General features: G+C 35.3%; 7 protein-coding genes and 1 non-coding gene across 8 annotated transcripts; 4 read left to right on the top strand and 4 right to left on the bottom strand.

The window, feature by feature from the left end:
• Positions 1 to 11: 11 nt before the first annotated feature.
• Positions 12 to 1,117, bottom strand: WICANDRAFT_61786 (uncharacterized protein; the record flags this gene model as incomplete). Its single annotated transcript, XM_019183248.1, has 1 exon — positions 12 to 1,117. A coding segment is annotated over one exon (1,106 nt), but the record flags the coding sequence as incomplete, so codon positions are not given.
• Positions 1,118 to 6,891: 5,774 nt separating this feature from the next.
• On the top strand, positions 6,892 to 10,280 carry WICANDRAFT_83423 (uncharacterized protein; the record flags this gene model as incomplete). Its single annotated transcript, XM_019185541.1, has 2 exons — positions 6,892 to 9,244; positions 10,231 to 10,280. The coding sequence occupies 2 exons, from the start codon at positions 6,892 to 6,894 to the stop codon at positions 10,278 to 10,280; spliced, it is 2,403 nt and encodes an 800-aa protein (XP_019040431.1).
• Positions 10,220 to 12,745, bottom strand: NIC96 (linker nucleoporin NIC96; the record flags this gene model as incomplete). Its single annotated transcript, XM_019181464.1, has 1 exon — positions 10,220 to 12,745. The coding sequence occupies one exon, from the start codon at positions 12,743 to 12,745 to the stop codon at positions 10,220 to 10,222; it is 2,526 nt and encodes an 841-aa protein (XP_019040430.1).
• Positions 12,746 to 12,894: 149 nt separating this feature from the next.
• On the bottom strand, positions 12,895 to 15,469 carry CHL1 (DNA helicase). Its single transcript, XM_019182560.1, has one exon. The coding sequence runs from the start codon at positions 15,388 to 15,390 to the stop codon at positions 12,958 to 12,960; it is 2,433 nt and encodes an 810-aa protein (XP_019040429.1). The 5' UTR covers positions 15,391 to 15,469; the 3' UTR covers positions 12,895 to 12,957.
• An 864-nt stretch (positions 15,470 to 16,333) lies between these two features.
• Positions 16,334 to 18,205, bottom strand: TFC8 (transcription factor TFIIIC subunit TFC8; the record flags this gene model as incomplete). Its single annotated transcript, XM_019180412.1, has 1 exon — positions 16,334 to 18,205. The coding sequence occupies one exon, from the start codon at positions 18,203 to 18,205 to the stop codon at positions 16,451 to 16,453; it is 1,755 nt and encodes a 584-aa protein (XP_019040428.1). The 3' UTR covers positions 16,334 to 16,450.
• Positions 18,206 to 18,447: 242 nt separating this feature from the next.
• On the top strand, positions 18,448 to 22,092 carry NCR1 (sphingolipid transporter; the record flags this gene model as incomplete). The annotated part of the gene is made up of 1 exon (XM_019181495.1): positions 18,448 to 22,092. One exon carries the CDS (start codon positions 18,448 to 18,450, stop codon positions 22,090 to 22,092), a length of 3,645 nt encoding a protein of 1,214 aa, XP_019040427.1.
• Positions 22,093 to 22,273: 181 nt separating this feature from the next.
• AEP3 (Aep3p) lies at positions 22,274 to 24,130 on the top strand (the record flags this gene model as incomplete). Its single annotated transcript, XM_019184624.1, has 1 exon — positions 22,274 to 24,130. The coding sequence occupies one exon, from the start codon at positions 22,274 to 22,276 to the stop codon at positions 24,128 to 24,130; it is 1,857 nt and encodes a 618-aa protein (XP_019040426.1).
• Positions 24,131 to 24,509: 379 nt separating this feature from the next.
• On the top strand, positions 24,510 to 24,593 carry WICANDRAFT_t38. Its single transcript has one exon. It is a non-coding gene; the product is annotated as a tRNA-Leu (tRNA).
• Positions 24,594 to 24,815: the final 222 nt, after the last annotated feature.

The following is a 24,815-nucleotide window of genomic DNA, read 5'->3' as shown; positions in this document are numbered from 1 at the left end:
CCGAAGTGAACGAAGTAGCGATTGGACTTGGAACAGTGAATGGAATGGTAGTAGCACCAGTTGCAAATTGACCGTTGGAATTAGTTGTTGGGAAATAACTAACTAGACCACTAATACTTTGACCAGCTGCGTTGGTATAAGTAGTTGTAACTGGACTTGGAACAGTAAATGGAATAGTAGTAGCACCAGTTGCAAATTGACCGTTGGAATTAGTTGTTGGGAAATAACTAACTAGACCACTAACACTTTGACCAGCTGCATTAGTGTATGTGGTTGTAACTGGACTTGGAACAGTACGAACAGATGTTGTGGTACCAGTAGCTGGTCTTCCATTTGGTCCTGTTGTTGTGTAATAACTGACCACACCTGTTAATGATTTTCCATCAGAGTTTGTATAGGTAGTGGTGTATGGGCTTGGAACAGTAATTGGAGCTGCAGAGTAACTGTTTGTGATTGTTGCAGTATCATCACAGTCTAAAAATGAACCTAAACCCGAACAATCAAAATTAAAACCACTAGTATAAACAGGACAGTTGCCCAAAGTTGTTACACCACAAACTGCCTGACTCAATATAGTGGAGACCACTGCACCAGCCGTACCAACGTAAAAGGCATAATAACTTGTTTCGGTGTTATCTTTATTTTGTGGGACAGTGAATTGGAATGACACATAATCTAAAAGACAGTAACTTGGAATGGAAGTAATGAAAGTCAAATATGGAATTGTAACATCATAAGAAACAATGAATGAACCTTCTGCAACATTGACAGTACCTTTAATATTTGATATTTCCAATCCCAATTTCGTGACAGCAAAGGCATTAGCATCAATTGGATGATCGAATTGGAAGAACCAAGTGATTGTCAAAACACGGGAACGCAAAAAAGTACCAGTTGTTTTACCGGTTATATCATAGGTAGCCTTGTAACCTTTACCATCAATAGCACCAGTTTGGGAACTGTAGGCACATGCCGAAGATAATGTTGTCTGTCTAACTAAATTAGACGAAACAGTAGCTATACCAGAAACTGTTGAAGCAGTAGATTGACCAGCAACACCCTGTAGTTGAAGTAACCCCCAAAGAAAAATAGAGACAAAAAGATTGATGAATCTCATGGTGATTCAAAATGAGCTCGGACCTAACTAAAATTGGCTAATGTAGCGAGTTCTTTTAAATGATCACAGGAGTTGAAACCTTTCTTTGTTGATTTATGGATATTGAACTAATAAGAGATTGAATCTCTAATAGTATAGAAGAAAAAATAGGATGGTGTTGATAATATATATGAATGATCATTTGAAAGGAAGGAGATTTGAAATTAATATGAGAGATGTGACATGCTTCATCAGTAATGCAAATATCCCAGACACACAGTCAGCATGATGTTGCCTTGAATGCTGAACCTTGACTGTTAACGAAATAAAACCTTAACAGACGTATTCTCCCAATCTATGGAGCATGAGTAAAATATAGCTTGCAGGAGAGGGGTGTATAAATCAGCTTGTTTCATATTCCTTGAGTGTTCTAGGTCCATTTTACCAAAATTAAAATGACAAGATTTGAAGATTTAACCAGCAAAAATTGTTAAAATAGATTCAGATCCCAGCCAATAGCACCACACCTGTACATATTTCGCTTCTCGATGGACTATATGGCCTGCTTTATCATTCATATGCGCAGAAGATATGCATGCATGTCTTTCACTCGAAACGAGAGCCCAGGGTATTTGAAATAAAACTAATGTACAGTGAGGAACAATAGATGGCGCCACGTAAATTTTTCTCATCCTTGAAAAAAAAACTGGGGGATAAACCCTGTTCCACAAACTAAACTCAAAAAAAATGGTGTGTGACTTTGTGTGTGTGATATGACTTCTCAATAAGCCTGTGTTCTGAGTTCTGGAGGATGTTCAACGTTGGACCAAGATTCGACTAAAGTTTAGGCATCACGTCGTAATCTTGAGAAGGTAAATCTCGAACATGTCAAAACGTATCATCCGATCCCTGTAATAGATTCAACTGAATCTAACGAATCTGTCGGTGCTAATCTCAGTTCTCAAACTCTAGATCGTACAAATCTTGGAGGAAAAAACTTAGCAGTTGACACATCATGATGAATTGGTGGCGGAGACAAACAAAACAATAACCTAAGACTGACCAAACATTAACAGCACTCAACATAGACACTTATCCATTCAATAACAGCTTCAGTAATCAGAGATACTCATCTCTTCACCTTCCCAGGGATGCATTCTCGTAAATTCAATAGAAATTCATTGTTAATTCAGCCTTCAACCTTCTCGCTCAATCCCTGTAAAAAGTTTTTTCGCTTCTGATTTTAACGCTCGCTTATGTAAGTTTGTGCGGTAGTGGACACACTGGAAAATGCAAAACAGACCAGGTTTATGCTGGAGCTAAGATTAGTCTACAGACTACCAGTCGAGGTGAAGCTGGTTGTAGATATTTAACTACGTAGAATCTTGGATGAGTATATCCTTAGATTCACGGCCGATTGGGGCCAGCCGTCAGCACCCTGTTCCTACATTTTCAGGTCAAAACTAGTAGGTACAATATCATATTTGATATTAATATTATTATTCTAATTTTTTAAATAGTTAGACGTTAGCCAACCCATATGTTGATTGATCAACAATTCTTTTTTCAATTCCTATCCCATTTTTTACTTCTATTTCCAGGTTCATCAAGCATTCATGCTCAGCTCCTTTAAGCTAGTGGTTCAGTCACCTTGGAATCAAGTAATTAACAAACCATTAGGACTTCATCAAGAAAAGTATTAGGAATATCTTGGTGATTTCCACAAATTTTACAATTGCTCCAATTATAACAATGGCCAGCTTTTTTAGTTCATTGATCTTACTTGTTATATTTTATTCTGATTAATTTATCCCGTTAATTATTATAAATCAGTCATATTATATTAACTAGGCGCTGATTGAGTCCCAGCTGGCCAGTGAGTAATTTAATTTCATCATGTACATTATTTAATTGGCATTATATATAATTATATAATAAAATACACAATATCAGATTAAATATATACATTAAAATTATTATAATATAATACATATTGAGTAGTACGTTATATAATTAACATGCAAACAAGATATATTTATATAATTGGACAGCTGCTAGTTCGACATATTATATTAATTGATCATATATATATAATATATTATTAATTCGGCATTAATTTAATATAATTCGATCTAGTCAAGATCAAAATTATAAGTACAGCATTATAATTAATTAATTATATTAATATATTTAGGAACATCTTGGTGATTTCCGGCACAAATTAATTACTATACTATTGTTCCAAATATTATTCAGCTGTACGTACTCGAGAATATTAAATATTTATAAGGATATTAATATTATGAAGCCTGAATTATTCCAACAATATTATAGCGATCAGAAGCCTACAATCCAAGCGGTTCGTGCGTAATTGCATTTCTCATCCAAGTTGATCTGCATCAAATACATCAACTAAAAAAAAATATAATATTCATGTTATACGACCAGATAATACGATAATCAATTATATAAGTTATATGATCAGTAAAGAGTAAATTAGCTCTACACGTACTATGATCTAGTAAGATTATAATATTGATCAGTTGGCCAACTTTGCGGCCTGATCTGGCATGCCGCGAATTCAAGGAACAATGCAACAGGGATTGAAGTGCATACGTGTGCATCATGATGCCTTCACCAATAACCTGGGCCGCTGGCTCCATGGTTCAAATTTAATTGTCAAAGCTAATTCATGAAACACGAACTACTGTCTGGGAAGAACATGAATTTAGAAGAAAATGGTGATTTCAGGAGATACAGCTTTATTCAACCAATCTTGTTTAGTAGCTCTGTGACTGTGTGGTAAATAAGATCATGATAATTCGTTTGTTAATTATAATCGAGGTGGATAAATTTCATGATGGATATTGTAGGTGCATATATAATCGTAGACGGCAGTACCAGGAATCCGCAGTCCAGCCTAATTATTCAAGTTACACTATTAGTACAACAGGTTACAGTACTAGGTGTGATTGCACTAGATTACACAAGTAACACTTACTACATAAACCTGTAGCGCAGAGAGTTTTAAATAAAAAAAATAGTACGTTTGATCGACAATCTGGTGCTGTCTAGTATCGATGTATATAGACTCAAATATCAGCTGTCGAATTGCACTACGAGTCTACGACGTAGTATCAGTTACCATGAAAGTGGAAGTCCTCTTATACATACATTGACTAAAATCTACGACTATACTCGAATATATACACACTAGAAGCTACTCAACTGCTAATTATTACGTTACAAATGTTATTTTACAATATACTTGCGCTGGCTAGTATTGCCAATACGTATCATACAGGGCTTCATATACTGCTGTGATACTTAAATTATTTGATGATCCCCGATTAGATTAGAAATTGTAAACCGGGAAGGATCACCTGTAATTCAACGTAGAACATATTTTCAATATCATGTTGCCACATGGGGCCTGGGATTATAGTTAATCTAGGATTCAATATTTAGAACATATGCATGTCATATAAATGTTTGAAGGTGTGGATACACTTGAACATGAAGATTCCAGCTGAATACTGATTCGTTATTAAGAGTTGAAATTATTAGGGAATAAGTAACTCTCTTTCATAGGACAGAGGGATCGTTGAACTTGTGATATGGAATTCAGACGCTTGCTCACCACTTTCATGAAGTGAACCTTTTATTTGTATCATAATGCTTTACGCAGACCTGGTTGTCAATGGTGGAAACCACCACTGGCTCTACAGTACGTACCTTCAAGCTAGAGCCTATAGAACATCTCCAAGCACAAGGATCCAACATGTAAGCCCAGTGGAATACGAACACAGGCCCTGGTGTCAGGGGTTAAGGCCCTGGGGTCTGAATGCTACAAGAATCAAAGACAAGTATACAAAATAACAATTCCGTAACAGTGTCAAACTCGCCAGATAGCAGATAGTTCCCACGATCCAAGGCCCTGAAACTTGACAGCAACCAGTAAAACTCTCATAGCCAGCTTTTAATGTATTTCTGTAATAGATTGGTACTGTAGAGTTTTTGCAAGTGCCTACTTGTATAACAAAGTTTTATTCTCAAAACCAGTTGTCTACTAAATTATTTTAAATTACAATTACATGGGATTCCATTCCCCCTCTGTAATCTTCCCGCCTGAATTTGGTATCATATTATAGACCGGATCCACCCGTTAGCACCACTGGATAGTGGATATTTGTATAACATAATGGACCTCAAAGTTATTGTCTTAAGGTTGCATTTGTTTTGTGGAAGACGGGATTTAGACGGGCTCAGCAATTGGCACGCTTCAAACTGGCAGGATTGAGATTATGTCATCATTCGAGCAAAAATCGTTTGGCAAACTCTGCTGGGAAGCTTCAGTACCTACAATGAGTGAAGAATAAAGAATAAAGGATGAATAGTGAGGAATTTAATATGCCAAACTTGCCACTATCTGTTCCAGCTGGCTGTTCTTGGTCACAACTTCAATATTCAGATTTCATTGTCACAATATGAAGTCAGTAAAAGGGTTACCACATGACTATGGATCTTGAATCTTGATGCTTAAAAAGCTAACATTAAGCTGCTATTCCTAAGTCTCCAAACCAATCAAGTTATGACTATACTGTTAGATTCCAGGATTTCTGCAACTGTTTGTCTACCCCTTTGATTCTTTTATTTCGAAAAGAAATGATTGGCTGAAGCCTGATAAACAATCCCATGTCATGTGGGTAAGTGGACCGTGGTTTTACTCTGCTGATATCCAATCAAGAGGTACAAATGGCATTGCAATTTTCCTCATTGGTACAAACCCCAGTTTCGGCTAGGCTCTTTACAATTATTTATGTATGACAGAAACCAGTCTTTAAGAGATTGATATTTACTATGGCTCACCTTGAAGAATTTGTTAGGCTTTAATCGGTTTATTGTTACAGGCTATAGGTCTTGGTAAATGATGTTGCATTCCATTAATCACCATACAGTCTACCGTATTGATTAGATTAAAATTTTCCCTTGAACAACATTGGATGCCTATTTAGATCAATCACTCATCTTATCTTATATCAGTTAAATCAATCAAGTATGCAGCCGATGATTGGACAAATCTACGAAGATCATAAGAATTAAAATTCAAGTCTCAATTTTCAACTATGTTTCCATTTCTAATCAATTCAGTTGACTAAAGATCAGTAAGCCGGTCAGACATTAAAACTATGCAGTTATCCAAAAATTTAGACTTCTTTGGGAATTGCTGTAACAGGTAATAGGGTGCTTCAAGCTGCAAGTAAACCAATCGCAAAAACTAATCTGTTAGACGTTATCTTCTACTGTCAAAGTTCAGCTCTTGAAAGGTGTGCCAGCTGAGTCAATAATGACTAAAAAATAATACCGATGCAGCAACGTCTTTCAAATCTTGATAACCATGGAACCAAAAAAATTGCAAACCTGGCAGATAAGACATGTACTGCTTTGGAATTTGTGATTTAAAATACAGATTAAACTTTGCAGGAAGAAAATCAACCAATGGATACGCTTTTTTTGTTGAGTTTAGTTGAAAAATTTTGAAACGGATGTGGAGGTTTCCCAATCGGGGCGCACTTTGGACGTTGATAACGGAGTTTTCTTAATTCCCAAAGATAAGTAAGCTCCTCGATCGAGAACGGAAAGATTTAGAAATCGATTTTATGGAGACTCGATGGTAGTGAATAAGTGTGTGTGTGTGGAAATGATATTAAAAAAGGTATAAATAGTCAGGTTTCTCAAGGAAAGTTACAAAATGAATGGCTGATCAGTAAGAATAAAAAGCTTAACCTCTCAAGATGCATTTGCTCAAAGATATTGCTTGTATCTTGGCTGCCGTTACAACTATTGTGGAGGCTGCTTCTCCAAGACAATCCAGGCCAGATTACTATCAGCGCCTGTTAGCTAAAAGGAATCCGTCATCATTTGCTAGAAGGGATACTGCTTGTTCACCATCTTTTCCTCAAGAAGCTATTGCCCCTAAGAAAAACATCTGGGCTGATTTAGACACTGCTGAGGCTCAAATTGTGTTTGATTTGTTGAATGATGTTTACAATTTGACTCAGCTGGAAAATGCTACTCCTTATGATAACTATATAATGTGGATTGAAGCTTTGCGTCCAAACAAGACCGATGCAGTTGCCTATTTAGATCATGAAGGTCCATTACCTGAAAGATGGGCTCGGGCTTCGCTGTTTTTCGGTGCTGAAGAACATACAAGTGAGAAATATCCTAATGGTTTCTGGAAAGAATTACAAATTGGTCCATTGAATACCAATGCCACCCCTGCTATCAAAGATCTGGAATACTTGTACACCAAGTCAAAAGTTGCTTATGAAGTTGGTTATAAGGATAAATTTAGATGGGCTGATGCGCAACTAGTTTTCAACCAAGTATTCCTTTCAGATTCAATGTTACCGGTCTTGGTTGATTTAATTGGTGAAGAAATGAAATTGTATGGTCAAGAAGGTGCACCAATTGAATGTTGGGCTACTGATCCGTATGAGTATAACAAGGAGACTGGAAGAACTACTAGTTGGGCTACTGTTTTTCTTAATTATCAAGGTGCTGGTGATATTACTCCAAGTGGTGTCTTTCTTAATGTTGATATCACAGGTAGAAACTCTTCAGAATATTTTGTCACTAAATGGGTTTACAACAACATTGTCTATAATTCAAATGAAGAATTCAGAAAAGCATGGGAATCCAAATCGTTTGTTAAACTACCAAAAGTCAATTCATCCAAAATGAATACTACAGATTCTTTTATCTTTGTTGGTCAACAAGGTGCCACGAGACAGTTGGATGAAAAATTAGCACCAATTTCTGTTGAGCCACAAGGTAGAAGATGGAAGTTTAGTGAAGAGCAAAGATATTTCACTTGGATGGATTGGGAATTTTATGTCGCTTGGTCAAGAGATGTTGGTATTACTTTATATGACTTGAAATTTAAAGGTCAAAGAATTGCATTTGAATTTGGTTTGCAAGAAGCTATTGCCGAATACGCAGGTGACGATCCATATCAAGCACATACAACTTATTTTGATAGATCATATGGGTTTGGTAACAATGCTTTCGGTTTGTTGCCAGGATTTGACTGTCCATATAATGCCGAAATGTTTAATGTTACTTGGCACTCAAAGGGCGAAAACAACTATCACAACAACTCATATTGTGCTTTTGAATTTGCTGAAGATTATCCATTTGCTAGACATACTGCCTCTGATTATGCCAGTGTTACAAAAAATCCAACTTTCAATCTGAGAACTATTAGTACTATTGGAAATTATGATTACAATTTTTTGTACAAGTTCTACTTAGATGGTACTTTTGAAGTGTCTGTTAGAGCTGCTGGGTATATTCAAGGTGCCTATTACAGTGAGGAAACTGGATCTCCATTTGGTTACAGAATTAACCAGGCTTTATCGGGTTCATTCCATGATCATGTGTTGAACTTCAAGGCTGATTTTGATATTGCAGGTCAAAAAAACAGAGTTACCAACACCGCTTTGAAAGCCACCAATTACACTTTCCCTTGGGATCCAGAAAATGTTTATTCAACCAAGATTAAAGAAAGATCTATTATTGAGGAAGAAACTTATTTGAACTGGGCTGAGGCTGGTGGTGTTTTGCTGATTGAATCTGATGAACAAAACAACACTTGGGGTAATCCAAAAGCCTATAGAGTTATTTACCCAGGTGGTGATGCTAGAAGAATTGCCCAAAATACTAAAACCATTGGTATCAATGCTGAATGGGCCAATCATGACTTAACGTTTACTAAACAAAAAGATCATGAAGTCTTTTCTTCACATGTCCTTGATGCTCAAGATTTACAAGATCCTATTGTTAACTTTGGTAGTTATGTTGATGGTGAAAGTATTGATGGTGAAGACTTGGTTTGTTGGTTTAACTTGGCTTTGCACCATTTGCCTAACACTCAGGACCTGCCAAACACTATCTTCACAACAGCTGAATCAAGTATTATTTTCACTCCTTTCAATTACTTTGATTCTGAACAGTCAAGAGACACTTTACAGCAATTGTATTATAAATATGAGGACTCTGAATGGAATTTCCATGGTGTTGATGTTAATCCTCAGTGTGAATTACAAATTCCAGAATTAAAATTTTCAGGGATCAGCTATGAAGGTATTAACATAGGTAAAGATACCACTAACATCCCATCTCCATGATCAATTTCATGAGAGTTCTGCCTTTTTTTTGCTCTATTCGTCTTCTCACGCCGGCCTCCAATTTAGTTCTTTTTGGAGATGAATCTTATTAAATTGTTTTTATCTTGAATGATGCACACCATCAATAAAAGATTTCATGAAAATTGACATTTTGTAGCTTCATTATTCTTTTGTGGGATGTAAAGTGTATGATGCGAGTGCCCCTATCATGGCTCGCGAATTAGTTTTTTTTTGACTAATGACCTGACAAAAGCACTAACTTGCCTAACATTATTGATGAGTATTCAGTCAAACCAACAACCAGTATTGTAATCAAATCCCATCATGTCGAGCCAAGAGCAAAGATCCACAACAATTTTACAAGGTCAGGAGGCAGATACGAACAATGCACTTCATTTAAGGGGAAGTTCCACAAGGAGACCTAGAGTTAGATGGGAAGAAGGCACTATTGATAATGAGCATATGGACAAAAAGAAATCAAAGAGTATGTATTCATTTACTTGCAAATTCAGTTTGGACGGCTACTAACAAAATTGGTTGAAGTCTGTTGTATTTTCCATCCACAACGAGAGTTTGGTGAATCAGATGAAGAATGCAGTTGCTCCTCTTCTTCATCATCATCTTCCTCATCATCAGAAAGTGATTCAGACTCTGACCCTAGCAAATCAAATAAGAAAGGAAAAGATAAGAGGGAGAAAAGAAAAAAGAGGTCTACAAAGAAACTACCTAGCCCCAACTCATATGAAGTTCAACCAGACTACACAAAAAAAAATCATAACCATAAGGATAAAGGAAAAGAAGACAGTGGGAAAAACTCTACTGATAAGGACATGGATACAAAACAGTAATACACAAAGCAACATTCATTACATAGATATATTAATCAACTAAAATTATGATTAGTGATTTTATGCTCAAAGTTCAAAGTATTCTATAACAAAGCTTCTAAACCAATCAACAAACTGAATGTTTCTCTAGGCATTTTATATTGAACCATACCTGCAAAAACAACACAATTTTTAGCAATAAGTCTTAGCTCCTTCAATTTTTCTTCCTTTATAGACCCGTTGAATGCACTGTTGTTGATTTGCTCATTCTTATGAGCGACACAAGTCATTGTAATTATCAACAAATTAGGAACATTTCTCAACAAACTTTCATTCAAATAAGCCAATTCTTCAGCTTTTAGTCTTGTAGATCCTAAATCTGTATTTGCATTAACAGGTAGGATGTCCAGTTCTTCAATGTTTTTCAAACATAAATCCCAATCTTTTTCTAAGTATATTTGTCTAATTTCTGCAATCCTCAAGAGTTTTTTGCAGATTTCCTTATTTTTCACTGAAATGTCCTGGTATAAACTCAAGAAATTCTCTGCGATCAAAATTGGATTTGTTTCACTATTACCATCAACTAAGCTTTGTTCCAATTCCGTGTTACTTAAAAATTCTCCTAGTAACCTATTAACAATTGATACAACAATTTCATATTCTTCAGATAATTGATAAAGTAACAATCCATCATAAATTCTGCCTTCTTTGTCAGCAGTTATAGCAGCTTGTTCTGTGATTTTATTTAGGAAATCATTTTCTAAAGCGATCAAAGACTTTCTTTGTTCAATTTTACCTGGAACCCTAACTCCTGCAGCATTGACTTTACCAAGTAGAATAGAAAACTCCCTAGTCTCTAACACCAACTCTCTCAATGCCTCATGACATGTTTCTGTTTGATCTGGGAACAAACAAATTAAAATCAAATATTCAACAGCAATTCTTGGATCTGACAGTTTGAAGCTTTGAATATATGAGCCCAGAATTTTACTGAAATGAGACCCCTTTGATGAATTAACAGTATCCTGAGTACTTTGTTGTAGAAGACCATAAGCTGCAAGACCTATTGTTAGATGAACACCATCTATTTCATTGATTTCTAGCGCATATTTCCCTGCTTGATCATACAAACCACTCAATAATAAGACCTGCAAGTAATTCGTGCTAAATTTATTAACACCGTACGACAAAATTATCTCTTGGAAATCAGCCAATGAGTATTTTTCATATGCTGGGTCATACTCAACTTGTGAATCTTCTCTAACAAGCATCAAATGTATCCATAGCCAGTCTTCGATTGTTAATGCGATATTGGAAATATTTCTTCTTGATAATTGGCATCTTCCCAAAATTTTATAAACAGCATACCTATATGGATCACCATCAATAGAGTTTTTGATATGGTGATTAAATTCATTTTGAATTTTTGTAACTAATGGTTGTGGTAATCTTTTATCCGGCGAGTTCACGTAAGCCTTGAAGTATGGGACAAAGGATTGCTCAACTTTTTTGAACACAGCCTGATGTTCTAAAACTAAATTCAATGCCTCTTCTTGACAACCAGCTCTCAAGAGGTAAAAGACTAATGCCCAGATTGGTGTACCATTGACCATCAATAAGTTCCCATTTGCATTTAGTTTCTGCGAATCTATAAAAGACTTGATTTTATTGATTATAGTTGGCAAGCCTTTTTCTGAAACTTTTTTTCTGTAAATAGAATCAGCATATTCGAAAAATTGTAGCTCTAAAAATGTTTTAGACTTTGAAACAATTTGATTTTTGAAACCTTTTGAATCAATACCCTTGCGAGAACCTTTCTTCATATTTGCAATGATTTGCCAGCTTTCCAAGAGTTGTCTAGATTTTGAGTCCGATCCATTTTGATATATATTTATAAACTCATTTGCCAAATCAAACTCCGCATCCTCATTATCAATGTTTGGTGATGATTGTCTAGTGTTGTTTAGCTCATTGATTACCTTAGCATAACGTTCGAACTTGCGACGTGTTAAATAATTGGCGTTGACATTGAGTTTTGAAGAATTGTCTTCCAAAAGTTTGAGTGATTTCCCCCAACTAATGCTTTTTGAATCTGCGCCGTTAGATTTAGCAGCTTTTGAATCTGTATGTGCGGTTTGTCTGTTCAAAACAATACCAAATGACTCTCTAATTTCATCCCTGCGTTGTTTCCAATCTAAAGATATATTTTGATTAACAAAATTGTCAAAATCCCTAGCAGCAGAACTTAAAGATTGTTCAATAGCAGACAAAATATTTTCATCCTTTTTAGATCTGAGATAGCTGTCCAAATCACCTTGTTGAGTGCTAGTCTTTGATCTTGGTTCAAGAACATTATTGCTCTCCAAAAGTTTGATACTTGAGGCAACATCATCAATTGAGACTTTACCAGCTAATAAGTAGTGAGCCTTTGTAAAGTGGTCTCCTTGTTGAACCTCCACTTTGTTTTTGCGCAACTCATGAGCTTTCTTTCTGAGTTCATTAATACCTAACTGAATTGATCCTAAATCAGAGTCCCTGTTTGGTAAGTTGCGACTTGATTCAAGCAACTCATTCAATAAACGTTTACCGTTTGAGACTGGTGCAAAGGTTGTCTCTGCCTCCTTTGTCATTATTCAAAATTGAAGAATTGAATCAAACTTCTTAAGTTGTTGTTAGCGAAACTTATACTGTCCTTTCAAAATGTAAACAAATATTTTTTTTGAAGATTCGAAATTTCGAAATTGAGATTTTTACCCGGAGTTGGTCTTCGGATATTACCGCCGCTCATACATTAATAAATATTTACTATAGCTAATTGTAAAGTTTAAACACTTTGTAAATTTCAGTTCCGATTTTGGAAAAAGTCCACAGTCTTCAATACCACTTGATCAAACGATACCGAGTCATTTATTCTTTCTTTGATCCAATTGCTCAACTTAAGCTTGATTCTTGATGTATGGTATCTTTTATCAAAGAAGTATATGGTAGAATAATCACCTTTATGTCTTATAGATCTTCCAACACTTTGATTGACTGCTCTCATACATATATTTTCATAAAACACTTTTGTTGCCTCCTGTGCTAGATTTCTATTTCCAGTTTTAGACCAGACTTGTTCTTCAATGTACTTCCTTCTCGAAATTAATTCACCTGAAAACACGTTTGGGAAAGGGAGTCCAACCATCATCACGGCTCTTGCAAGATCATCAGAGAAATTGATCCCTTCCGATAACCTTCCCCCTACCACTGAAAGTAAAACAGCACCTTTCCCTTGTGAAATAGCAAGACTGTAGTCAACAAGAATATTGTTGGATGAAGACTCACTAAAGACTTGTTTTACGTTGTTCAAGTCATCCCATACAGAACAGCTTTTCCAAACATTGACTATATCACTCAGAAACTTGTAACTAGGGAAAAAAATAACCACACCAGCAGGAATTGTTTTTATCAGTGAAAGGATAGCACTTCCTAAATCTTTAATCATCACAGAATCATTTCTTTTATCAAATGAGAAATCAAATTCTCTGGTTTTACCCCCTACAACGAAAACATCAAGGTTTTCTTTAGGGATAACGTGGCCACAAGTGAATTTCTTAATTTTCGATTCATCAATATATGGAAACAAGTAATTTGTATAATCATCAATTGGCTCCATTGTACCACCAGCTAATACAACACATCTAGCATCCTCAACAATCTCTTTAAATACTTCGGATGGGTCCAATAGCATGTAATTTAGTGATGTAACATGATTCTTCAAGTCAAAGAAAAATTTACCTTCCCTGGAAGGATTTGAAACAGCTTTGAGAAATTCCACAACTTTGAAAAGTGTTGGTGTTGATGACTGATTTTCCTTCTCCATATATGATTCAATCTTGAATGCAATCTTTGAAACGGTCAAATATTTCTCAAGTTTCTTAATGTTGAGTAAATCACCAGTGGTACCTTGGAAAACATCCAATAGATTGATTTCTTTACCAGGTGATTTTTTCCCACATGATTCAACGTATTTCAAAAAGATATCTATGATCTTCACTAGCTTCATAATGTTGATTCTATTACCTCCATTTAGTTTTCTTGAAAATTTAGACAAGTATTTCTTGAGTGCCTGTTTGCAAACTGTGAAATCATCGATGCTAACCGAGACTGAATGAAGTGATATGATAGTATCCAAGAGATTATGGGCTTCATCGATAACAACAACGCAATCTTTGATTGATATCTTCAATGCTTCTCTTGATGACTTTTGTAACAGCAATTGATAGGGTAGTGTGACAACTTCTGCTATTGGGATTCCTTTTCTGACAGAATAATAGGGACAAACACCAAAATCTTTTCCAATTGTGTTCAAATCCTCAATGTCATGAATTTTCGAAAATAGAGTATCTCTAAATTCAATAGCTCGATCTTGCTTTTCCATATCTTTTTGGGTAAAGTAAAAATCACACTTTTTCTTTGAATCTTGTTTTTGCATATCTAAGCAAGCTTCATTCAAAAGCGAGACATCCTTCAATTGGGACACTTTTTCATGAATACACAATTGTTTTCTAGAACCCAAAGGCAGATATTTCAAGTGTTCTTCCTGATGATCAACTAGAGAAGGGAAATTGGGTAATCTCAGTTGAGAAGAAAACTGATTCAATTGGGAATGTGTACGTGAAGAAAAAAAGATTTTCACATCTTTTGATAAACCTTCAGCTTCATCCTTATCCTTTCTATCTATGTTTTTCAATAGTTTTTGAATTTCAGAATTCAAAGCATCATTTTTCTCCTTCAGATTTTCAGCCCTTTGCGAATTGAGTTCATCATCACCATCAGAATTATAGTCATTTGGTAGAAAGCTATCCTCCTCTTGTACCTCAGCATCTATCTTTTTGAACCTCTTACACTTTTTGTTTGATTCTTTCAATACTTGAACTTGTCGTATTTTGCTGTTGTTTGCAATTTCAGTTAAATGGGCTTCATAAGCTTGAGCTGCATCATTGTTCTTCTTTGATAAAAGATTTGAGTAAGATTCTTTGATCCAAGCCGGTTCATCATCATCATCCTCATCATTGGCCTCTTCACTTTCCGTCCTTCTTGATCTTAACCAGCTCATCGTTGAACAAATAAGAGATAAAGTCTTCCCTGTTCCTGTTGGACTTTCAAATATACCAATCTTGTAGCCACCGGTGAGAGTCTCATTGAGAGCCTTCATGAAGTCGATCTGGATGTCATAAGGATCATACGGATGGTAAAATTTCTTCTTGTTGGCCTCAGTGTCCTCATTTTCCATCGTTCATACTTTGGCTTAAGTCTCTTTTGGCGGCTGATGATGAAGAGTTTGTTTGATTCATTTGACTATTGTCGCGGTTGAAGACTTTTTTTTTCGTGTCGCTTCAACGAAGAGAAGCTTTCGAAATATAGATTAGCAGACCACGATGACTACTGATGCTGAAAGACATTAAGGGCTGATACTTTTGAATTCTTGAAAGTGATTTGTTTTAATGTTATTCGCTATTTGTAATGTTATCGGCGCATTGGCCTACTAAGTGTCATGTTTTGTAGCAGCTTGTTTTTGTGTCAACCGTCGCAGCTATAACATATCCATTAAAGACCTGAAGGTAAATTCCAACGATAAATGAGATATTGTAGCCTCAACAAAGAGCCTCAACATGGCTGAATACGTTATCGTTGGCTTCACTCTAGTTGCAATTGCCTCTGCTGGAGCAGCAAGACTCTGGAGACACCATATTAGAAAGGACTCAGAAATCAACCAAATCATTCCTTTACCAGAGAGTGTCAATGAAATCAACATCATCAGAAAAAGCAAAAAGGCTTGGATTATCAAAAATACCAAAGGGAGGAAGATTTATGCGTTGGTAAAATCTGATTCTACATGGCACTTGCAAACAGCTTTTGGACAAACATTATCGACTATTAAAAATGACTTGAGAGATAAGTATATTGTTATGCATAGAAGTCCTTACCTATTTAACGGCGACCAAAATTCCCCACTAGCAACCACACCATCTGTGATTAAAATGGATTTGCCAAATTGGATACTACCGTATCAAAAAACCAGAAAGTCAATCTTCCAATTTGGGTCAACTCTGAAGCTTCAATGGATTGGTCCAGATCATTTTGAAATCCTAACAAATGCACCAAAGAACACAAAGGATCACGGTATAACATTTCATGAAAGAGTTGCAACTTTGAAAAGCTTTGATAAAGTTTGTGGTTATTCAATCCTTTTTGACTATAATAAAATCAATGTGGAAATTTTGATCTCAACATTCTTTTTGGCCTTGTTAGCTAGAACTTTTGGATACCCTTGAAAATCATTCTTTTGAAAATTATGGTTTTGATCCAAACCTACAACCACTGTATATGCTCACTTTATTCAGAGTCTCTAATATTGTCCTTGTGAAATATCCGTACTCATTCAATTCATCTTTCGATATATCAATAATTCTCTTTTGTGTAACTGGATCAACTTTAACATTTGTTGATACAATTGGTAAGAATGTTAAGGCACATCTATTCCATGCGTGACCAGATTCTGAAACAAGAGCATCTGGATTGTTGTTTTTGTCAGTTTTAAAAGTCTCTTCCAATATATCAGTGACAACTTTGAATTCTTGAGACTCTTCATTGGAATTTCCATTGACAGCATTGACAATATAATTGTAAGTGACTCGATCAAGTGAATTTTCAAGAGGCACTTCATTTTGTTTCACAAATTCAAGTAGTAGTTGAGAATATCTAGCTCTTATTTCAGCATCTTTATCTCTTGATATGATGTTATTTGCAATTAACTTGAGAATTTCAGCATCTTTCAAAACGTTCGATTTTAGATAATCCTTGAAATCTTGTCCTTTCGGTGTGGGTTTTGATAAATTTTCAATCGTTGTTGGTGGGATCTTACCAGTCAACATAAATTCTTGATAAATAGCTAATGAGGAACCAACATTATCAAATTTGTTATCTAGGGAAAGAAATGCTATATTGTATTTATTCTCTGAGGAAATTTTGTACTTGAATCCTGACTGATCTTCAATCTCATAAAGAATCGCTAAAACATCACCACTGAAATTGTAATCTGCTCCGTAGATTTTGATTGTGTTGCTTTTCAATCTGAAACTATCAATCCTTGAATTCCATCGCTTCAGACGTTTGATTTTGACCGGGTGCACCTTGTCATCTGCTTGAACTTTCAAGTTTTGATCAACTTTGACAGTGGTTGTATTGGAAATCAGTATGAAGCTGGAACCGTTAGGTATAATTATAGATGAATCATAGATGTTTGTAATGACTTCGTATATGGAACCTGTCTTTAAGTCAATTTTCTGGAATTTTGCCGGACTTGTGAAAACAACAAATTCTTGTGTCAAAAAAATATCATAAACTGAAAACCTGTCTTTTGATTTAAGAATCTTGATTTCTTGATCCTTTTCACTCAATAAGTCATTCACTTGTATTATTTCATTATCAGCGCTAACAGCAACCAATACACCCGAGTCCACTTTTAATTTGACTATTGGTGAACTTGATGGTAAAGATATCCCTTGCAAAAATTTAAATTCATCATCATCAAACTTATAGAATTTCAAATTTCCTGACGCCTGTCCTGTGATGAAATATAAATCTTGATCTTTTTTATACCAAACAAAACTATAAGTAACAGCGTCATCCATTTCTTTTTGAGTCTTGAAAGTTGCATATTCACCAATCATAGTCTTAACTTTACCATTTTCCAAAATATTAACACTTTTAGAAGCTGTTAAAACCGCGAGAAATGATTGCCTGTTTTGAGTTAATGGCGACCATAACAATTTCGTTACAAAATCATCGGTGCTCGAGAAATTTGTTGAAACCACTTCATCAGCTGGTTGATTCTTATATAGCCCATTTCTTGGCCAGCTTTCTATTTCAAGCTTTTCTATCTCAAACAATTCATTGGCTGATTTCAAAGCACCACTCTGGTATCTTGGTTTGAGAATTGTCAAGGAGCCAGTAGTATTGACAGCTAAGGAACCATCATCCGACCAGCGAATGCTCTCGGAGTATCCCTGGAGATCTACCCTCTGGACAGTAGCATCTGATAGCATTGCAATTGAGCTTGTTGAAGAAGACTTTAAGAACAAAAAGTCAACAATAACACGCGTTTTAAATGTTTTGTTGATGTTTTTTTTTTTAAATTTAATTTTGACAAAAATGGTCTCTACAAATGTAAGGAGCCACAAGCCCTCTCTCGTTCAACAACAGAGCAATCAATTCCAAAGAACAGTACAATAGACAAAAGAAGCATTGTATTGTGTCTAAAGTCATTAGAAATTGAAGCGGTTTCAAGATGCTGCTGATAACTTTTGTGTGCTCTTTGCTGTTATCGCTGATAGGAACAGGGGCAATAACGCAGAAGGAGGGATACTGTGCAATATATGATACTTGTGGTAAGAAATCACTCTTTGGCTCAGAATTACCTTGTCCTTTCAATGAAGAAGCTATTCCAGCTACGGATGAGCAAATTTCAGAGCTTTCTGCTCTTTGTGGTGAAGAATGGAGAGAAGAATCAAAACTCTGCTGTACGAGTGATCAGATATCTGAATTGAAGGAGAAGTTGAAGAAGGCAGATTCGTTAATATCATCATGTCCAGCATGCCAAAAGAATTTCAGAAATATGTTTTGTCAATTCACCTGCTCGCCGAATCAATCTACATTTGTTAATGTCACCAAAACAGCTAGGTCAATGGATAATAAACAGATTGTCACTGAGCTTGACCTTTTCATCAATGATGAGATGGCTTCAGGGATCTATGACTCTTGTAAGAATATCAAGTTCTCAGCAACTAACGGTTTTGCAATGGATCTTATTGGTGGTGGTGCTAAGAATTACAAAGAGTTTTTGAAGTTTTTAGGTGATGAAAAGCCTCTATTAGGGGGGTCGCCTTTTCAAATGGATTTCCAATACAACAATGACAGTTCAAATCCAAACTATTTGAATAAAGAGGTATTTGGCTGCAATGATTCAAAATATAAATGCTCGTGTTCAGACTGTCCTGATATTTGTCCAACTCTTGATAAATTTAGTCACAAAGCTTGCAAGGTTGGTGTATTACCTTGTTTCTCATTCTCAGTGTTGATCATTTATGCATTTGCTTTAATTTTCTTTATTGGGATTTATGGCCATAGATTCAAAACTAAAAAACTACAATTACTTCAAGAATCACCATACCTGAGAGCTAGTACCAATGATTTGCCAGAAATTGCTGTAAAGAATGAAGTTTACTCTTTAAACACATTTTTTGAGAAATGTTTTAGTAAGCTTGCCTTTTATTGTTCAAGCTACCCTGCTACTATACTTTCAATTACTTTAATGATCACAATTCCACTTTCATCGTGTGTTTATTTCTTTGGTCAGTTGGAGAAAGATCCTGTCAATTTATGGGTCAGCAGTGGCGCTGAAGCTTTTAAGCAGAAGCAATATTTTGATGAAAAATTTGGACCTTTTTATCGTACAGAACAGATTTACATTGTGAATGAGAAAGATGGTGTATTGAACACGGAAACTGTCCATTGGTGGGCAAAGACCGAGCTTGAGTTGAGAAGTATCATCGTTGATGATATAACATATGAAGATCTATGCTTCAGACCTACTGAAGAATCAACATGTGTTCTTGAATCTTTTACCCAATACTTCAATGATCAAATCCCAAGAAATTGGAAATCAAAGCTTCAAGAGTGTACTTCTTCTCCTGTTAATTGTTTGCCAACTTTCCAACAGCCTTTGAAAAAAGAGTTACTATTCGGTGGTTATGAGGGTGAAGATGTTTTAAGTGCAAAGGCAATTGTTGTAACATTTTTGTTGAATAATAATGAGGGCATCCAAGAAAATGCTACAAAATGGGAAAACTCTATGAGAAACTATTTATTGAATCTTGAACCTCCTAAAGGTGTCAGAATTAGTTTTAATACTGAACCATCACTTGAAACAGAACTCAACAAGTCAACAAATACAGATGTTAAAATCGTTGTCATATCATACATTGTGATGTTCCTTTATGCATCATTGTCTTTGGGAGGGACATTCAACATCTTAAAAACAAGATTCTCATTAGGGTTATCTGGAATTGTTATTGTGCTCTTATCTGTGAGCTCATCTGCAGGGTTCTTCTCTTTGGTTGGTGTGAAATCAACACTAATTATAGCTGAAGTTATTCCATTTTTAATTCTTGCTGTTGGTGTTGATAACATCTTCTTGATTACCCATGAATTGAAAGGGATCAATTATGCATATCCAAATGAAAGTATTCCTTTCAGAATTTCAAAAGCAGTTGGTAGAATGGGTCCTTCCATTTTATTGTCCTCCACTAGTCAGTTCTTAACATTCGCTCTTGCATCAGCAGTCTCAATGCCAGCTGTTAGAAATTTCGCCTTATATTCTGCTGGTGCTGTTTTATTCAACTCAATATTACAATTGACAGCTTTTATTTCTCTTTTGAGTTTGGACCAATTAAGAATTGATGAATCAAGACTGGATTTTTTCCCTTGTATTAAGATTCAAAGATCTGTGAGATTAGATGAAGTATCAGAATTGTTTGAAAATGAAAATGAACAACATTTTTTCGATAGGGTTTTAGATTTTTATGCACCTCTTATTTTAAAATCAAAAAAAATAATCATGTTTGTTTTCATTCTATGGACATCAATTTCATTGGCAATTTTGCCAAACATCAAACTTGGTCTTGACCAAAGAATTGCTATTCCTTCAGATTCATATCTTATTGATTATTACAATGATGTTTACAAATACCTCAATGTTGGTCCTCCAATTTATTACATTGTTGATGATTTAGATATCACAATAAGGGAAAATCAACAAAAACTTTGCGGAAAATTTACAACCTGTGACCAATATTCTTTATCTAACGTTCTTGAGCAGGAAAGAACACGTCAAAATGTCTCTACAATTGCAGAGCCTGTTGCTAGTTGGATTGATGATTATTTAACATTTTTAAACCCTGCTCTTGATGAGTGTTGTCGTTTGAGAAAGACTTCTGATGATATTTGTCCACCTTTTGCACCTTCAAGACAGTGCAGAAGTTGCTTTGAGGATAAAGACTGGGATTATTCTATGAATGGGTTCCCAGAAGGTGATGATTTTATGAAGTATTTTGATATTTGGATTAATGCACCTAGTGATCCATGTCCCTTAGGTGGACAAGCACCATATTCCACCTCCATCTCTTATGACAATGAAACCATCTTTTCTTCAGTTTTCAGAACAAGTCATACTCCATTGAGATCACAAGATGATTTCATTACTGCTTATGAAGAATCCTTAAGAATAACAACTGAATTGAAGGGTTATTTGAAACATGACAAAATATTTGCATACTCACCATTTTACATCTTTTTTGTTCAATATTCTTCAATCATCAAGCTTACATTTACATTGATTTCTGTTGCACTTGCTATTATTTTCTTGAACTCCACTTTACTTTTAGGATCTGTTAGATCATCATTGGTTCTTTTGTTGACCGTAACTATGATTTTAATTAACATTGGAGGTGCTATGTCATTGTGGTCAATATCTTTAAATGCAGTTAGTTTGGTGAATCTAGTTATATGTATTGGGTTAGCTGTTGAATTTTGTGCTCATATAACAAGGGCCTTCATAGTTTCTGATAAAGATTCAAGATTGGTGAATGTTAATTTCAGAGCTTATAATGCTATCACAGGAGTTGGTGGTGCTGTTTTTGGTGGTATCGCTACAACAAAGCTGATCGGTGTTATAGTCCTTGCATTCACTCAATCGAAGATTTTTGAAGTTTATTACTTTAGAATGTGGTTGTCATTGGTGGTTATAGCTTCTCTACACAGTTTGGTGTTTTTGCCTGTTTTGCTTTCCATAGTTGGGGGAAAAAGATATATTTTTTCTGAAAACAGTACAGGAATTGCTGATGATTTGACGAGCAGGCTCGGTGATCTAAGATGAGAACTGACTCAAAAATATGATTTATGAATTTAATGTTTAGACTCTTGATTTTTTTTTTCTTCATAGTGTAGGAATTGTGCTGCCCTTACTAGTTATTTTCCATGGAGTTTAAAAAACATAATGATCGTAGAATCAATTGACAACTCTTCAAACTTGCAAACAGAATCGCATAGTTCATGGTATGAGTCTTTTAAAGACATTCAGAGACTATGTGCGTATCTGTAAAGATAAAAATTTATTGATACACCCTCGAGGCCAGAATACAAATTTTTTACCCATCGCCTTAGTGAATGAGGTATCACATCAATTACAACTATCAGAACCCAAACCAAAACAGAATGATGCACAGCTGGTAAATGACTATCATGAAAAGATAGGGAAGGGATCAATGTTTGAACGTAAAAGCGTTGAGTCTTACTTGAAGCCTCTAGGGTCAACATACTTGAAAAGAGCCAATATTGAAGCAGACGAATTTTTCCAAAAACAAGAGGCTCAGGAAAGGCACATATTTAATAAAAATTTGAAGTCACTAGAGAACTCTTCCACTGTGATGTTTAATTTAGAGCAGGAGAATATCCGTTTGATACTTGAAAAGCTGGTGGCTGTCACACCAGCACCTCCAGATCCAACCACAGCTGCTCCGAAGATTTCACTTAATGACGAATCAAAAAGATATAAGAAAAAACCACCCAGTCATGTCTACACTGAAATTCCACCAGTTCCAGACTTTTATGATGTATCAGTGTTTGAAGAATACATCTATCTTTTAACTCATAGCACATTTCACCACAAAAAATCATCCAAATTCAACGGTATCATACCCAAAATCTTGAAGAACCTTTTCCACCCATTAAACTCAAACACTATTTCACTTAGAACAGTGAACTCATATAATGATGTTATCTTTTATTTTTCAAAGAAATGGAATATCGCAACTTGTCGTGAATTGCTGGTACAGATGAAAATTGAAAATGTTAAACCCAACGCAACAACATTCAACCTAATGTTGAAAAATCTTTTAACTCATCAAACTATAAGGCATGTTGCTGATCCATACAAAATATCCCTACAGTATTTGACTGAAATGAAAAAATATGGGATAGAAGCGGACCTTGTTACTTGGAATATTATGTTCAACTTATTAAAGGATGATATAAGTAAAAAGTTATTGATAGAGAACAGAAAATTATTATGTTTACCTGCTGATCCTTTCTTCCTTAAAGCTGTCTTTACACATATATCACACCAAACTGGGACAACATCTAGTGAGTTGTTGAAAATGGTACAAGAGTTTGATGTTTCAGTTGATGTGAGCCTGTTGAACGTGGTGATTAAAAAATTGATTCAAGAACAGCAAATATATTCCGCATGGAAAGTCATAGATCATTCAAAGAAAGAGTTCAGCTTCAACCCGAATGTTGATCAAATGAATTTGCTGCTGGTACCGTTCTCTAATACGGGGCGTGTTGATCTTGTTGTTGCAACGATGAACACATTTAAAAAGCGCTACAAAGTCAAACCAAACTATGATACATATAATCTAGTTATGAAAAGTGTTTCAAGGGCTCGTCATTGGGATGGAAAGCTCTCTGTTCTCAGGATTTTATATCATAAAATGATGCTTGATCTGAAGCAAAATGTTGCTGGTGAATATTGGATACGTCGTACTCGGGCCAGATTAAAATTCATATATCAGAAAGATGTTGAGCTGAAACCTGATCTAAGCACCGAAGAGTCACAGTTGAAATTGGATATGGATTTGCTTAGATGGGGACTAGACTCTGATGTTATAGATTTAAGCAAAAAAGTTCCTGATCAATTCGAGGAGATTACTGCAAAATTAGGTTTCTCAAAAGAACAACGAGATGCCTTATTTATTGATGATTTAGACCGAAAGAAAATCAAAATGAAAAAATACAAGCATAGAATTGGCGTTTTGTCGATACAGAAAAGTTTGGTTGATAGAATACCATATGCTGAGGATTCATATGCAGCATTGAAGAAAGAAATGAACAAAAGAAGGCTTATAGAAACCTAACTTATAACGAATTAAAATGATGTCTTAATTCATCCATGTATGAACCTATGATTGGTTTTTCATCGACCCTAGCTTGTATATATCACCTATTCTAGCTCGTGAAGAAACTATCAGATCATAGTCGATGAAAACGTACGTCGTCCATTAGTGCGCCTGCTGTATTATTAGCTTAGCTACGCCTTATACTATATGATTAGATAATTAGTATTAGCATAATTGTATAAATAGTGTATTAAGTACACCAGGTAAGTCAATATGTAATCCCTTATTTCTTATCGTACTAGTGCAATGTTTATGTTCATCTAATATTGAAATTTGGGCGCAAAAAGCCGTAGTGAAGATGACTAGAAATTTCAGAGGAAAAAAAATTTAAAATCCAGGAGGGTTGGCCGAGTGGTCTAAGGCGGTAGACTTAAGATCTACTGGACGTTTGTCCGCGCGAGTTCGAACCTCGCATCCTTCAATATTTTTTTTTTGCTTCCAATTGGATTATTTATTTTGACTTTTGACTTTATTAAGAAGGTTGCTCTATAAGGAAAGAAAGAAGGATAGAGCTATAAAATTGAGCTATTGATTAATATTGGAAATTTATTTGGAACAGTGTTATATTGGAATTATTATATTGAAAGTTGAAGTGTAAAAGTGTATAAGATTTTAGAATAAAGTAACTTTACCATTAAAAAAA

This window comes from Wickerhamomyces anomalus, assembly GCF_001661255.1.
Source record: "Wickerhamomyces anomalus NRRL Y-366-8 unplaced genomic scaffold WICANscaffold_2, whole genome shotgun sequence".
Lineage (NCBI taxonomy): Eukaryota > Fungi > Ascomycota > Saccharomycetes > Phaffomycetales > Wickerhamomycetaceae > Hansenula > Hansenula anomala.
This window is presented reverse-complemented; position numbering and strand designations above follow the sequence as displayed.